Genomic DNA, 17,632 nt, shown 5'->3' with positions numbered 1-17,632 from the left:
AAAGATAAAAGTGCTGAGGATCCTTGTGAATTTTTAATCTGCAAATAATGAAAGTTATTTGAATGCCTCATTCCATCATTAAATATTTAAACAATTTTCTTGTCTAAATGTCAGTGGTAATTAAAATCATGCTTGACTTTTAAATGAAGCTATAAGGATGGCATCTCCCCTCTTAACAATTATTATTCGGGTCTGGAAATCTAAGACCAAAGACCCAAAGCCACCTGCACAACTGGGATTTTCTGTACCTGTGTTCCATCCGAAACTTTCAAGACATTTCAGGGAATTTCAAGACATTTCAGGGAAAAGATTCAGTGTCCTCTCATTGTGGGAGAGAGTGTGTAAAACAAACACGTACATACATATTTTTTAAAAAATGATATTTATACTCTCTTTCATAAGGCATGAGAGGCTCTGAAGTGACTAACAAAAAGTTCTCATAATAAAAGTGGTATCTGCTTTCAGGAACAAAAATGTCCTAACAGGATTGTACAGGTGGAGTTTCCTGCCCACAGGGCTGGTTTTGTCCTCCAAGGCAAGAAAGGAAGGCTGAGCAGCTGGATCTCACTCGGCCATAATATATCTGTGTATGCAGGTGTTGTATCCAAGAGTGTGACTCAGCTGACAGTAAGACTTTCATCTATGAAACAGGGTCATGTGTAGCAACTTTTCGCAGGTTATCAGGTTCAGTCCTAGGCACTGGCGGAGGAATGGGGGCGGGGTGGGGCGGGGGGAGTGCACCACCCCTGGTACCATCGGGGAGGGGGGTACCATCGTGGCCACCCCCCCCCGACACGTGCTGCGCACCCCCCCAGCGCCGGGTGCCACGCCCCCGGGACGTGTGCGCCACACCCCTGCCTGCTCTCCACCCCCGGTGCTGGAGCATGTAGCTTCACCACTGGTCCTAGGCATCTTCAGGTAGGACTAGTTACCTGTGAAAGCTGCTGTGAAAGTCAGTGCAGATAATGCTGAGCTAAATGGACCAAAGCAGCTTCCTACCCTATACATTCCAGCTCTCCGTCTTATACAGCCCAAGGTACCTCTTGAAAGCTTCTTACTTGTTTGGACCAAAGTTCTGCAGTGTCCTTTCCAGACCAATTTTCTGTTTTTCATCTTTCATTACAGGAGCCCCCCTCCCCACTGAATTTGTGTTATTGCATCTATAAATGCCTATGAACTTAGCCAACCAAAGCTCACAACACAGCGATTTCATGGTTCACAAACATGGCAGATACATCATTCCATATCAGTGTCCTCCTCCCTCTATTACCGGCCCCCTTTTGGCACATGACATTAAACACTGGGAAGAATATGGGTGCACCTGAGTCGCGCAGTTGCTCAAATTATATATGTGTTCACACACGGCATACCATTCAAGGAGGAAATATACCGGTACATGCATGCACAACGCACACACTCTGAGCTGTTTCAGACATCGAGGGATAAAATGAAAATGTGACAAGAATTCTGGAATGGTAATAGCAGCCTGACTCAATGAAGAGAAAGGGCACACTTTGACACTTTTTAATTCCCACTGATATATATAGAAAATATTTAAATTCAAGGCTGCAGTGAAGATAGAGAGACTCGCCTTAAGCAGCTTTTTGATTAACATACTTTTGTAAACTTTGTGGCAGAGTGCTGATCAATGACACCAGGAGTTTACCACATTTTAATGAAATTGTTTGTGACATAGATTTCTGTGGCCAGGAGGTACTTTGTATGGTCAACTTTAACATTTATATTTGGCACAAATGTCTATTTGCCTTGCCTTGCATAACATGAGAGAGAGAAGTAATTATTCTAGAATAAAGAGGTGGCGTTTGGTTACAAGAATCAGTTGAAGGATTCTTGAGTGAAAATAGAACCACAGCACATGAAGAATTTGAGTCTAAACTAAACCACTTCAGAGATTAATGACTCTATCAATAGGTCTTCTCACAACATGCTGGTCCAAATGGGAAATAAAATTAACTAGGGCACACAGTGTCCTGAAAGGATCTGTTATGATTAATCCTCTTGCGGAAGAAACTCCAGATGGAACTGTTGAAATTCACCTTAGATGGGATGCTTTAGATATATGATGAACTTTCCTTAGCAGGAGTTCTGACAGTCCATCAGCATTGCCCTTCTGGTAAAAGAAACATGCTATAAACTCTGTGGTCAGAACAGTGAAATATGTTTCCTAGCCTAAATGACTCCTATCAATCAAATGGAGAAAAAAATTGTGGCTAGCACATAGCTTTTTTGTTACCGGTTGAGATTTATTCCGTTCCCCTTCCCTTGGTTTGCTGGCAGCCATCCTGAATCTTTATAAAGGTTGAGAAGATTGCTCCAAGTTGGCAAGGAAAATAAAAAAACAAAAGGATGTTGAGAGTGAGGATTTTGTTGGTGGTGCTGGGAAGGAATTCTATAGTTCTGGATACCATTCAAGTGCAGAAGTAATCCACATTTACGGAACAGAGGGGCAATGAAAACACACAGAAGCAAAATATTGCTCTTTATTCCTCTTGTAGCTTGCTGTTTGAAATTTCCTGAGCTTCTACAGGCAGGCTATAAATTCTAAAACAACAAAAGATTTAGTATGAGAGTTTAGTAAAGCCTAAATAATAGATGATGGGACTGACTGTATATACTTTATCATACGCTAGAGTGCTACAGCAGTCTCCTTACTAAGCGGAATGGTTTGGCTTGCCTGAACATCATGCACCAGGAATGGGTGTTAAGTGGAAGAAGAGGCTTGTGCAAAGCCTCCCACACTTGTGCCAAAGCAGCTCTTATCACGGTGTGAAGGATGCTGCAACCACAGTAGATTACAGTGGTGAAGGATTTGTGAATGGATTTACCTGTTCCTCAATCTGTTGCTAATAAAAACTAGATATGCCCATCACTAAATAGCCCTATTCAGGCATTCAGAATCCTGGTTAAATAAAACCAGGGAGTGTGCACAAGTATGCTAGTTTCATCCTGTATGGAGTCTTCGATGTGCTGTAGAACCCTAGAAAATCAGGGTTCCACATCATATATAACACCGTCACATGGCATTTGGTTAAAAGATGCCTGCTTTTCAGGTTATGAGAGTTTGAGGGTGTAAAGACAGATGGGCAGTTGGTATTTTGATAAGGAAAGGGTGGGGGGGAGCACAACCTCATACCCCCCTCCCTTACAAGAGGATGGGAAAGGGGAAAAGGCAAGAACCAAACAGGAGAAGTCTCCCTCCCAAGAAGGGGATACTTTAGAAGTTGCAGATGTAAGAGGAGGCTTTTGGTCATTTGATGGGTAAACGGCAGAGGCGGGTGATGTATATTTCCATTCTTGTAGCATATACTTACCATGCCACAACTAAATTTTAATGATCCATCTTGTTCTGCATTTCTCACCATTCTGACTGTCTGGGAATAATATTTAAGCAAAAGATAAAGTGATGTGAGAGCAGAAACACACTGGCTTAGATCCAAAGATTTTACTCTGTGAACAGGAGTTTCCATTCACAGAAGGCGAGTTATGTTCATAGAAGGACCCCTTCCGTGTGTAGAACCCTTATTCAACTAACAGGCACTCTTCCCATTCACAGACCCAAAGCTTAGGATCCAAGCCATTATCTGCAATGTGAATTTATTAACAGTTTTACAGCAGTAACATATTATCTGCTGTATGTTATTTACTGCGCTAGCCAGTACAACACATTGTACAATGTTATATGATACCAGCCATTCTAAGATGATCTTGGTGGCACAGGGGATTGGAGGATCCCGTGTGTGTGTGTGTGCGCACACACGCGCTCAGGCTAGGTAAATTGCATTATTGTTGTCATAATCTGAGCCTCTGAAAAAACTGTTGCTCAACTGATGTAAAACGCAGTGATCTTGCATTATTGAGGATATGAAGTGGAACCATCTGTTACTAACCCAACCACAATTTTTTGCAGACTACATCTATTCTGTTCTATTACAACAAAATGCTGCTGTTTGCGTTCCTCTTCTTTTTTTAATCAGGCACATAAAGTTTATGTAAAACAGATGCCCACAAAATAAAACTAGTTAACTCTTGTGCTAGAGGGGCATACCATGAAGGGTTTTCTGGAAGCTGGTTTGGCAATTAAATAGTTTATTATACTTATTAGATCACATCACACATTAGTAGAGTTAGTAATACATGCTGGGATTGGCAGGACAGCAGCTTTTCTCAGTTTATGAATGGATAAAACCACATTGGAAACTGTCCCCTGGAACCGAGTTCGATTGTCACAGCTTGGCATTACAGCACAGCTTCTGTCCAAAATGGCATCCATCTGGCACCACAAATGAATATGAGGGAGGATGATTTGCATCCTTCAAACCAATCTCAGAAACATTGCTTGACTGCCAATTTTTATATAGTCTACTGCGGAATGAAAGCACTTTAGAATGAATGTCTATTTGAAATGGCAGATTCAAAAAATCCAGACCAGACTATATCAGCGCTGAGGCAGAATTCATGTGTTGGTGTGACACTGAAGGTGTTTCCACTCTCTCTATAATTCAGTGCAGGTGAAGGTTGTGTGTGAATAGTGGAAGCATAGGGATGAGACAAACTCTGTGGGAAAGACCAAACTAATCAGTGAGTGCTCATGTTAGTGTTATAATCCCTAAATGACAAAAAAAATCCCCAAATCTCTGAAAGAAAGGTTCCATCCCTGGTCTTTGACACTTGAGATATGTATTTTTAGGAGCCACCCTATTCTGTAATTTTAAGTTGCTTACCATTGTTTCCAGTGTTGTATTTTAAATTGCGCTGGCTAGAGTTGATGGGAGTTGTAGTCCAACACATCTATATTGTACCATCATGGCAAAGGCTTAGACCAGGAATCTCTGCCTGCTCTTTTGAACTTGCTAGCCAAAGTCCTTGAGTATATTGATACAAATTGGCAGGTGATAAACTTAGGTTCCTCACTGAGCATGGTATTTTACATTTAGCAAACCAATTTCTTTTTGATGTGCCCTTCAGTTCCATTTATACTGCCATAGATTGTCTGCAAATTAGCAAGCCATTGTCCGCCCTGATCCCGCATGCTTGATCGGGACATATAATGTATTGCCGGACATCAAGTCAATAGGCAATGAAGGGGAAAGCTTAATTCAGCCTCAAAATCAATCTCAGAATCCTGTGCAGAAGCCAGCTCGCCTGCGCTTTATTCTGATAAATTAACTCTGCAACCAGCAACCTGCCCTGTCAAAGCGGGGGGCGGGGGGGGGAGGCAAAAGTTCCCCAATGTGCTAGCACAGGCATATTACAGAAAGATGGCACACAAAGCAGCAAAGAATTACGGCTGCTGTGATTTCTAGCTCACTTTCTCACGCAAAGGGACAAGGCAGTCATCAGGCTGTATAAATATATAATACACAGCACTATATTGTTATGGGTTGGGGGGGAGGGGGAGTAGGCGGTGTGCTGAGACCCTTCTAATTCCTGGGTACAGCAAATGTTAAAATCTAAAATCCAGTTTCCTGGAACAGCCAGGCTAGCTTCTTGGTCCTCTAAAGGATTTATTAAGGTAACAAAGAAAGTGGCTCTGTGCCAGATATCAGATAGGTGGGCCCCACTGTCCCTCAACTCGCTAGTAGTCAAAAAGATAAATGCCGGAGCTGAGAGCTAAATTATGTGAGTTAGAGGTAGAAGCTGGAAGCAAGGCAGCAGGCTGGGAAGGCAGAGGGAGAGCCACGCCTGATCTCTGCTTGAATCCAAGGCTGTGGCTATCAGAGAAACAAGACCCTCTTGGTGGTCTTAATGCTGTGAACTCCCCCCATTGTAGACTCAGGTTGTACAGAGGTACCTCGGATTACATACGCTTCAGGTTACAGACTCCGCTAACCCAGAAATAGTGCTTCAGGTTAAGAACTTTGCTTCAGGATGAGAACAGAAGAGGCCCCATTAGCTAAAGTGGTGCTTCAGGTTAAGAACAGTTTCAGGTTAAGTACGGACCTCCGGAACGAATTAAGTACTTAACCTGAGGTACCACTGTATATATGTGTAAATAATCCATATATCATAAGGACACCCCAGTCTCTGCTGTGCTTTGTTCTGAAGGAAACACAAATCCTGGGTAAACACCTGGAACCCCTGGAATCTTGCACCACTCGGAAATTGGGTTGGCGTTCAACAATATATTTAACTTTTCTAGGTGGTGCCTCAAATTCATCTTGCAGGTATATAAATTATACTTACTTTAAACCAGGCTCCCAGCAAGTTTTAGCAGCTAATTGATGTCAGCTGCAGAACTGGCCATTTATCACCATAATGAAAGTAGATCAGCATCTCAGCACTGGGCTGGTCCCTACGGAATGGAAGCTACAGAGCAAGGAAAGACGGGGTCATGCCTTTTATTGGACTAACTAGTCTTTAAAATACTGGGAGTTAACTTCTGGAAAGGCACTGCCCCGCCCCCATGTATTTCTTCAGTGCAAGTATTTAATTTTTTAAAAACTATATGACAACATAAAATATCCAATTTATCCATGCTTTTGGAGAACACATAGAGACTGTTGGTCTTAATAACAAAGTGACAGGAAGAAGAATTGGATTCATATTTGCTCTTCTGTTCAAGGAAGGCACTCAGATCCAATGGAGGTTCCTGCTAGAGGAAGAAAGGGGGAGAGATGATGTTCACTGCTTCTCCCTTCGGCTTCTAATTCCACCTCCCACCTTGTTCCAGAGGATCCGCTGACTTGCTACAGGAGGTTTTTGGGGACACAGAGGGAATTGGCAAAAAACAAAACAAAAACCCACCTCCCCTTTCCCCCTGAACAGCAGAGTTTCACCTGCTGGTTATCTGGATCTAACCCAGTGGCCGGCTCTGTACTTAACATTGCAACCTTATGCATGTTTACAATAAGTATAGAATCATAGAACTGTAGAATTAAGGGACCTTGAGAGTCATGTAGTCCAACCCCCTACAATGTAAGGATCTTTTGCCCAATGTGGGGCTCAAACCTATGACCCTGGGATTAAGAGGCTCATGTTCTACCAACTGAGTTATCTTCCCAGGTGTCTGACTTGTGTTCATTGCAGTTTACCTCCAACCCTAGAAGCTATAGTTTGGTTCTTATTTCTATGTGCCATGCTTGCAGGTAAGTACTCTGTGAGCCTGGCATGTTGAATGATTTCTTATAGTGCAAGCCCGTTTTATTTTCCTATAGGAACTGGGCTGATCTGCATGTTCATTGAGCACAGTTGGTAGAAATAGTGTCATCTTGGTAAAGCTAGGTGTGTCCAAGTCCAGCCAGTGTCCAAACAGAAGACTGCTCTGCAAGCTCATTTCAACATAGCAGAAAAAGGAAGAACAGTTTACATGAGAGTCCTGGGCAATCTTCCACCACCAACACTGATATCCATTTCAGGGTCTCACCGCCTTTGTAAATGAGACATCAGGCAAGATAGAACAAACAGCAATCATATTAGTTAATGTGGAGCTTAAATTTGGAAAACACAACAAGAAGGGGATATGTGCAGGCAAAATTCAATGGTGTTTGTAGTATTATAAAGATGATCTAGTATTCTAAATTGTTGACATTTTATTGTATGCATCTGAGCCTTCTCAGCATGGTCAATAGGCATTAAGTCATGCCTACTGACTTCATTCAATTAACAAAATGGGGAATTTAATCCATAGAACCTTATGGTATTATATAGCATTACATATTCCAAAGCATAAACCTGAATGGCATGTGATTTGAATGCTATTATAAAAATCAAAGGGTGATACCTAATGACTGAGACGGATATCACCCTAGATGGTCAGTAACTCAACTCATTCACTATCAAGATTTGATGAATACTTGTAATACAGTGCATTTTATGTTAAATGAACGATGAGCTAGAAAAGGCTTATGTGATGCAATCTGTCAAAAAGCCCACTAGATGGCAATATTATTTACCTTTAGCCAAACAGAGAAACATACCAAGTTTGTTGGATACTGCAATTTGTTCCCCAGCTTTCAAAGGAAAGGAGAACAGAACAGACCCTGCTAGGACTGAGCTGAAGTTTGGAATGGTTTTTGCTAACATTTTCAGCCATATCAAAACATGTGGAGTTTATTTGGTGGCTGCATTAAGAATGGGTGAACATGTTCTGGCTCTTCCTCTCAGTGACATCAGCATATAAGCCAAGTCCAACTGACTGCATCGAGCTGTGATGTCATCCTGTGCACTATGTGTTCCCTGACTGACTGTGATCACAACCAATCCAAGAGCCAATGAAATCTAGCTGGCTACGGATAGTTCTGATGTCAGCCTGACTATTAAATGATGCCTGACCTAATGGTATTGCTGATGTGATTGAGGAAGATGATGCAGCAATAAAAAAGGGGGGTGGGAGTGGCAGCAACATGATGGCAAAGCAACCAAACTACAGCAGCGTCCATGCCTAAAAAAAGGCAACATTTTTCACAACAGAGGGGTATTCCTTTCAACCCCAAGATTCAAAGTAGAACATTCAGAGGAGCCTTAGATCCTACTAGGAAACAATTTATAATCTGTGACATTCTGCCTTACAGTCTGTAAACAATACAGAAACAGAAGCCACACACCTTTTTATGTACGTGAACTATGTGCACAAAGGGACAAAGATATTCTGTATGTTTTGTATGTCTTCTTTATTGTAGAACTTGCATGAAATCCAAATCCAAAGAAAATTCATCCTGAGAAGACTGCGTGTATAAAACTGTGATTCACCACAAACAATCTTTGCTAAATCATATTTGCCGCTGCCACAGCTGGCTGCCAGTTTATATTAACTGCGTCAACCCAGTTTGCATTTTCTATTAACAACAATGATTACCTACTTCCAGTATTTACCCGGCAGAATTACATATAACCTCAGTGGCTCCACTGCCTTCACACGGGTATGTTGTGAGGATGCAAAATGACCTTTCAGCCAACTTTTTCTTCATTACTCCCTTTTTTGTAAACTACAGTATCACGAACTGCAATGAAAGGTCACTTCAGTTGTTTCTCTATCTGTTGTCTTCAACTATTATGGTTCTTCTAGGGTAGACCTCAATATCCACAAATATGTAACGATACTCGTATTTTCCACTTTCTGGATTCTGCAAAGAGAGGGGGTGGGAATTAATTTCCTTGCACACACTAACCTAAGCATTAAGATTATGGTTGATGTAGGTAACAGAGGCTGTCATACCTCTTTCACTTCCAGATGAACTGTTCCCTGCTTTCCTTTTTCTGACCCCTCAATGTAAAACTTTAGGCGCATGTATTTCAGTCCATCTTTTACATACTCAATGTGGCTAAGAAAAAAAAAAGAGAGGAAAAGTTTTGCAAGGCCTGAATGTTAATGCCAGAAAAATTAATAGTTATAGACTATATTTCTAAGAAACAAAAACTTTACATGGACAATCTTGTCTTAGTTCCAGAATTCAATTAAACTTGCCTGGTTACAGTTACACTTGGACCACCCTGTCTGAAAGCTTCCTAACCCACAAACAAGTGAATTGGGTCTAAAACTCAATTTACATCTGATCCTGAGCATGTTTGCTCAGAAGGAAGTCCAAGGATGCATGCACAGGATAGTGGCCATAAATACGGAACCAAACAACATCATGAGTCATTTCCATTAATTTCAATGGGTCTACTCTGAGTATGTCTAATGCTAGACACAACCCAATGAGATTAATCCTAGGCGTGAAGCAACTTTGAGAACATACTATCAAGGGGCAGCCAACATGATACACTCCAGATGCCACTGGACTACAACTCCCATCATCCCTGACCAATGGCCATTCTAGTGGCTAGTAGTAGTTGGGAGTCCAGCAACATCTGGAGGGCACCATGCCAGCTATTCCTATGTTAAACCATGGTTTAGCATAATGTGCATGGATGATAATGAGCTGTAGTGACCTTAGGCTTGCATGCTACCCCCTATCCTCCCACACAGCCAAGAGGAGTAATTAGGAAGCACTTGATTTTGCTTTTGGTTAATCCTGGTTTGCTAGGTTACCTGAAGGGGCAAATCCTGGCTAACACAGACTATGGTTAATTTTAAACAAGCTAACTTCAAACCATGTGTTATGAAGCTGGGTTGTTGAAGCTAGCCATCATTTCATAACTAACCATTACCTCCAATTCCAGATCCAGACATCGCAAGCAACTGTGGTTAACTGAAAACAGGAGCTAAAGTCCCTCTTTTCAGCCAGGCAAGAGGAGGAAAAGGAGAAGCATGAGCCTGATGTTCATGCAGATCATGCGAAACCATGTGAATGAAGCCACTGTGTTGGATGAGCATAGTCTGCTCCCATGACCAGCTGGTATCTGAATGAAGTTCTTCTGCACTTGTGGAGGAATCATGTCCCACCTCAAGAGTAACGATTGCGGATATAGTGTTCTGAGTGTTGCTGTGGCACATTTGTGTCAAATTCATGTACAATAGGTACACAAAGCTCCACCGGGGGCGGGGGGTGTAAGATGGACCAGTGTCCCTTCAGCATCCTTGTTATTCAGCATAAATGTATGCTGGCAATCAATGTGACTAAGAAGGTTTCTTGGCTATAAGGTGCATTTGCAAGGGTTACTGTAGGCCTTAAATTCAGGCTGCTAGTCTAGGCCCCAAGGTATTTTCCCTTTTACCTTCTTGGCAAGACAAGTGAATATGACACGTGTCAAGTGAGATGAACAGAGTAAGTACCGTATTTTTCGCTCTATTGGACGCAGTTTTTCCCCTCCAAAAATTGAGGGGAAATGTGTGTGCGTCCTATGGAGCGAATGCAGGCTTCTGCCATAGCCGCACGCAACCCCTCCGGCAGGGAGAAGCTGCACGGGGCTATGGCTTCTTTAGCCCTGCGCAGCGTCTCCCGGCAAGGAGAGGCTGCAGGGGGCTAAAGGGGAAGGCAAAGCAGCGAGCGGGATCCATCCCGCTCGCTGCCTTGCCTTCTTCCATAAGTGCACGCAACCTCTCTGGCAAGGAGAGGCTGCATGGGGCTATGGATTCTTTAGCCCCGTGCAGCCTCTCCCGGGAGGGAGAGGCTGCACGGGGCTAAAGGGGAAGCCAAAGCAGCGAGCGGGATCCATCCCGCTCGCTGCCTTGCCTTCTTCCATAGCTGCGCGCAACCTCTCCGGCAGGGAGAGGTTGTGTGCAGCCTGTACGCTGCTCTTTGGGGCTGGGGGGGGGGAATATTATTTTCCTTGATTTCCCCCCCTAAAAACTGGGTGCGCCCTATGGTCCGGTGCGCCCTATGGTGCGAAAAATACGGTAACAATCCACAGAGAATGTTAGCAGAAGAGAGCTGGTGCTTCTGTAAGCGATGATTCACAGGTACCTGACCAGTTGTCTTCTCCCGCGGCGCGTTGCTTCACCGTAACCTTTTATGGGTTCACCAAAAACACCTACTACCTAATCAGCAAGGACAGGATAGGGTGCTTAGTAGTTCATCTTCTATCAAACACTAGGTGCACAGTTCCCTCAGTTCAATCAGTAATACTATACGACCTTCTTCAACACATTACCTAGAGAGGTGGCGGTCTCTCTCTCTCTCTGGAAATCTTCAAGCAGAAGCTGCACAGCCGTCTGCTGGGAATGGTCTAGTGCCAGATTTTCTGGGCTCAACTAAGAGTGGATGGCCTACAAGACCCCACCCAACTCTTATGATACATTGAAAGATCACCCACCATCACTGATCTTTCCCTGAAGCATGCAGCAGCAGGAAATGTTAGAAATGTTCTAAGAAGCATTTCCAGTTAATACAGGGCAGCGGTGCATGGGCTAGTCAGTACCCAATGCAAAGTGAGTGACCGCCCCTCAAAAGATACCTCAGAATTCTCTGTAATGTGCTAGGGCCCTGTGGTAAGTAGAACATTCAAGACGTGAAAACAAACCTCAGGGTGAGCTCTGCATTTCTCCAGGGCATCTCCATAGATTTTACTGGGGCTGGAGGAAGAGAACAGCTCCTTAAAAATCACATAGAATAAACCACCTGAAATGGAAGAGGAAAAATAAAATGTAGTTGAACTATAACCTTTCTGCTGAAGTGGTCAGCAATTAAAATAGTGAGGAATATGTTTTCCCCTGTCTCAACAACCTGTGACACTGATGCCGATCACCACCACTATTAAGTAGGTGAAATCTCGCCCAGCTTCTTTCACTGAAAGAGAAAACAAGACCAAAAAAATAAAAATTACGAAACGGTAGTTATACATTATCAGTCTCCTATAGCTCTGTTGGTTAGAGCAAGGTTTCTCAACCTTTTTCCAACCGTGGCCCCCTTCCAACCTTGTTTCCTTCCTGTGCCCCCCTCATGGGCGTAGCCAAGAGGGGCAGCTGCCCCCAGTAAGTAAAAACCAATACAAATCAATACAAATCTGAGGTTCTTCCCCCTAACAAAAATCCTGGCTGCGTCCATGCCCCTCCCCCCACTGGTAGAAAGATAGCTATTTTTTTTTTTTTTGTAAATAGAAAATGTTCTATTTAATTTTTTAAATAATTTACACAAAATACAATGTCATAAAATGATAGGAACATAATGAAATATTGTTGAAGCAGAAAAACATAGAATCATAGAGCTGGAAGGGACCCCGGGGACTAGATATCCTCAGGGTCACTTCCAATTCTACAATTCTATGACCTCAGTCTACATTGTTGTCTTATGCACATATATCCAACAGCTCCTAAATGCTCCCTTTAAAATTGAGACAGATAAAAGACTGAGTCAAAACAGCTTTTGCTTTCAGAATAATGCAACATTAAAAGGATTTTACATCTCTTCTAACCCCTAAAGTCCTCATTCCCGCTCTTTCCATGGGAAATTTAGTGATGGTTTGCTTTCAAGGAACAGCCAGGGTGTTTAACCTGTGCCCCCCCCCATATGTTGTTTGACTCCAACTCCCCTCAGCATCAGCCTGCATAGCCAATGGTAAGAGATGATGGGAACTGTAGCCCCACAACATCTTGGAGGGCCACAGGTTAGCTGAACAGGTTTTGCTTTCACAAGGTCTATTTAGGCTAGATTTCACAAGACTTTCAGTGGCTCTTTAGTACTGATTGAGAGTTATTATTTATGCAACACGTATTTAATTTATTGTAATTATTATTTAAACAGCTTTTAACCATGGACAAGTGATATATACATATTTTAATAAAATAAGCAACAAATTATTTCACTTCTCATTCTCGAGCAGTACTTGCACAGCTCAGCAGAGAGCCCCAGTGCAGAACTTGAGAATTACTAGAGTGGATACAGTGTTTACGACATTTGTTTTTGATCCAATTTGCGTTGCTTCATGCTCAGGGGCATTGGGCCAACTTGTTCTCTCACCACCGATTCTCTGCTGGTTTCAAACACCAACAATCTATTCCTTTTTGTTATTAGTAACAAACATGTTAATGACTGTTGTACTCATGCTGTAAAGTCATTAAAAATACTTCAGCCATACTTTAATCAATATTGGACCAAATCCTTTTGGACTAGTTAAGGACCCAATTCTAGCCTGTCTCCAGCTTCAATGGTCTCCCACCACTCAACCTTTCACATGCTAAGCTAAAGTTGAATAAAGATTGTGGAGAAATCTTCCAAAACAGTTATTTTTTTAAATAAATGCTATAGCCAATTGCATATATAGCAGCCAATTTTATGCCTTCGTTCATTAAATCCAGCCAGGCTTTTAATTTTTATGAAATGCCTTACAAAATAGATTATTGTTCTTATGGTTGAATGGGAAACCCATAAAAATGTAAAAATGATCAATGAAGTGCTTTATGCATAACATTAAAAACTCCAAACATATAAATAATGCAGTGAGCACAATGTATTTAAATGGTAGAACAAATACACTGATATTTACAGGAAGTTTCTGTGAAGAGTTAGGCATGGAATCCTTTGAAATCAAGGGCTTTGCACAGGAAACTCTGCATAAGATTGCTGCCTGAGGAACTCATGAGGCCCAAGCCATAGTCCTGTCACACATTCTAGGTAAAGGTAAAGGGACCCCTGACCATTAGGTCCAGTCGTGGCCGACTCTGGGGTTGCGGCGCTCATCTCGCTTTATTGGCCGAGGGAGCCAGTGTACAGCTTCCGGGTCATGTGGCCAGCATGACTAAGCTGCTTCTGGTGAACCAGAGCAGCGCACGGAAACGCCGTTTACCTTCCCACCGGAGCGGTACCTATTTATCTACTTGCACTTTGACGTGCTTTCAAACTGCTAGGTTGGCAGGAGCAGGGACCGAGCAACGGAAGCTCACCCCGTCGCGGATATTCAAACCGCCGACCTTCTGATCGGCAAGTCCTAGGCTCTGTGGTTTAACCCACAGCGCCACCTGTGTCCCTGGGTCACACATTCTAATTAGGTGCTAACTGAACATCCAGCATATAAGAGTCTATTTGTAGGTGCTAGCACTAAGTGTGCTAGCACTGCTGTCCCTATTGCCATTCCATTTCCTCACTATGAACTGGGGAACCTCCTGCAGTCATGGAGGCTCCCAGTGGCGGACCCTGGGGTCTCAAATTTCAGCGGTTCCCTGTGCGATGCCAAAATTTGGCACCCCCTGCCTCTTGTGCTCTATTCTAAATCATAGTTGCGGCACCCTCAATTCTCCGCGCCCACTGCAACTGAAACAATTGCGCTCCCCTAAATCCTTCCCTGAGGCTCGCCACTCATTTTAGAACTCCCTTCCCATATTAACAATCAGAATGCCTGAAGAGCATTATCTGTGCACTAGTTCTGAACACTGTTGGTGACATTCAAACCACAATGATTTGCAACTGCTTGAATGTCTAGGTGTTTTCACAGAATAACTTAATTTTTGGAAAGAGAAATAGCTGCAAGGACACTAAACCCAGTATGTAAATAAATAATCACTCCCTGGCTTGCCAGTGGCAAAAAATTATCGGCTATGGTGCAGCAGGTTAGGAAGCTTTGTATGCCCGAGAAGGACTGTTCATCCATATGGCACAAATAACTGACATAGGATCTTGTACATTAATGAGTTATAAGTTCTGGTGAAGATTCCATAATTCTGGGGTTCTTGAAAAGAGTTCTGGACTAGGTGGGCCTTGCTATGATCCACCAAAGCACTTCTTATGTTGTGCTTCTTAAGCACATATTCAAGATCACTTGATTTGTTGTGTGCTAATTGTCAAGAGATCTTGGGAACACACTCTAGCTTTGTAAATGTAAAAAAAACTTGTGGATCACAGGGATTCCAGAAAAAAACATGTGTAGACCACATAATACTGCAATCAGCCCACCATGGTCTTAGAGCATGCACAGACACCCTCTCACTAGGAAGCAATCACAGCCAGCTTGGTGAAAGGACTCCTGAAGCAGAAAATCCCACTTCCACACAAATCTGAGTGTTGAGCAACCTCTATTATAAATCAAACACAGCTAATGATATTGTACCACACTCAGGGTTGTCCCAAGACACTTTCCCTGAGGCAGAACAGCAAATGGTGCCCCCGTCCCAAACCAAGGTGCATGGTATGGTATCCAAGGCTAATCAAGTTATTGGGTCATATGAGACAAAACACTTACAAGCATCTCTCCCTTAAATGTAAAAATACAATAATAATAAAATAACACTTTGCTGCCTTTCCATGATAGCCAAAATCAGTTGCACAAGGCAGTCTCACTCTGCCTGTCCCATTCATCAACGGGCCTCCAGTCAAACAACTGCAGAACATTGTCTCAGAAACAAATCCCCAAATAATCTGAGATCCCAGTAGAACATGAGACTCTTGATCTCTGGGTTGTGGGTTCAAGGCCCACATTGGGCAAAATATTCCTGCTTTGCAGGGAGTTGTCTAGATGACCCTTGTGGTCTCTTCCAACTCTACAATTCTTTGAGCAGTACAATCCTAGCTAAGTCTACTCAGATGTAAGTTCTGCTGAATTCAATGGCGGCCGACTCCCAGGTAAGTAGGGTTAGGACAGCAGTGCAAGTTTTGCAGAATATTTCAGGTTATGGACTGAAAAAACACCACTAGGCTCAACAGAAACACGTTGATATACCTAAAAAGTTGGAGAACTGAGCTAGTTTGGGAAACGAATTTTACTTGCCAAGTAATCTTGGCAGTTGCTGGAGCCTCCCGTTCCTTACCTTTCTGAGCAGCTGACAGCGATGCTTCTTCTTTCTGGCCTCTTTGCACAGACACTTGCCTGCCGCTGTTTTCAGTTCTCCCAGCTCTCCGGGCCCCTTCGGGAGTCCAGATGTGTCGCTTTGGGCTGGCAAATGCTGCATCAGGGCGCGGGGCGGGTCGCTCGGCTCTCGACCCTTGCCCGAGCCTGATGCACACGCAAGTCCTTAGAAGCGCCTTCCTATGCTGTGCAAGGAGCCCCCACTTCGCGCAGGACCCCAGGAGCTTGCCACTGCAGGGGATTCCTCGCATGAAAGAAAGCATAGCGAGGCGAAGCAAGGCTTCACTCTATAACCCCAAATACAAGGTCTATCATACACTAAATATGCTCCCGTCCTGTGTAAAGGATCGGATTCATCGTCCCGCAGTTTCCTCTCGATGCAAAATAGCCATACCGTTAGAAAGATACATCTTACTCAAATCTTTCCGCCGGGCTTTTACCTGTTGATGCACTTTTAACAAGCCCAAGGGGGACACGACCCCTTCACTCGCTGATGGCAGCTATTTGCCCCGCCATTGCGTTTGCAAAGCCCTCTGGGAACTGTAGTTTGCAGGGTAGCAGAGCTGCCCGACTACTCCGGTAAAGTACTACAACTACCACAATGCAAAGCGCCTCGCTGCTCAGAACTACATTGTCAGAAGCCTCCTCCTTCCCGAAAGCGTCTGTCTCTATATTGAGCGTACGTGACCTGTCCACCCTTTATCGTTTGCATAATAAATAAAAGGTTAGGTTCGTGCTGCAGGCATTGCTCAGAAATAATTATTTGCCCTTTAAGCAGGTTCTGTAAAACTTCATAGGGCTATCTTCAAATAGGCACTATCCCGCCATCTGGGAAGGTCAGACTCGTGGTGTGCAAGCATTATGTGTGCAGACGTCTGCAAGAAAGACGCGTGCACTACCGTCAACTCAGAATGGCGCAGCTTTCGTGTGCAAGAAGCAAACCTGTATTTGGGCTGCGGATGCTCACTCACGTGGTAGAATGCCCCCCCCCCAAAAAAAAACTGTGCCCGGCATAAGGAAAGCTAGCAATCCTATACATTTATCTAATAAATCAGTTCTACTGAATCCAACGGGGTTTAACTCCCAGGCTACAGGAAATAATCTAGCTGGGTCTTACGGGATTGCGCTGTAAGGATGCCATCCTTTGCACGTTTTGACAGCACGCCAGCAAAGCCCCATGAGGGCACAGTTGTGGGGCTTGCTTCCGAGAAAACGCATGGGATTTCCTAAAGACTGAGGTTACCAGTACATTTGGTTGTCTGTGCACGTTTCCTTGGGAGTGGGGCCATTAAACTTCTGAGGAAACGTGCATTGGGAATTGGGATAGATCAGGATCAGCCCTATCGGCCAACTCTCCCCGCCCCCAGGACAAAAGCAGCAAAGAACGCGTCTCCGGCCTTCTCCTTTATTTTGGCAACAGGCGACCCCGCCCTACGCGCGTCCGTCTCGCCACGACCCGCCCCTTAGATACTCTACATTGACCCAAGTGCAGGAAGGAAGCTGCTTGTGGGGAATA

The 17,632-nt window shown here is 43.6% G+C and overlaps 1 protein-coding gene across 1 annotated transcript; it reads right to left on the bottom strand.

Annotated features, from left to right (window-relative positions):
• Window positions 1-8,606: 8,606 nt before the first annotated feature.
• Window positions 8,607-16,669, bottom strand: TIMM21 (translocase of inner mitochondrial membrane 21). The gene is made up of 6 exons (XM_081875137.1): window positions 16,079-16,669; window positions 12,066-12,128; window positions 11,863-11,960; window positions 11,307-11,380; window positions 9,176-9,281; window positions 8,607-9,083 (listed from the first exon to the last, which is right to left on the bottom strand). The coding sequence occupies exons 1-6, from the start codon at window positions 16,377-16,379 to the stop codon at window positions 8,991-8,993; spliced, it is 735 nt and encodes a 244-aa protein (XP_081731263.1). The 5' UTR covers window positions 16,380-16,669; the 3' UTR covers window positions 8,607-8,990.
• Window positions 16,670-17,632: the final 963 nt, after the last annotated feature.

This window comes from Podarcis erhardii (genome assembly GCF_964252035.2).
Source record: "Podarcis erhardii genome assembly, chromosome: 8".
Lineage (NCBI taxonomy): Eukaryota > Metazoa > Chordata > Lepidosauria > Squamata > Lacertidae > Podarcis > Podarcis erhardii.
This window is presented reverse-complemented; position numbering and strand designations above follow the sequence as displayed.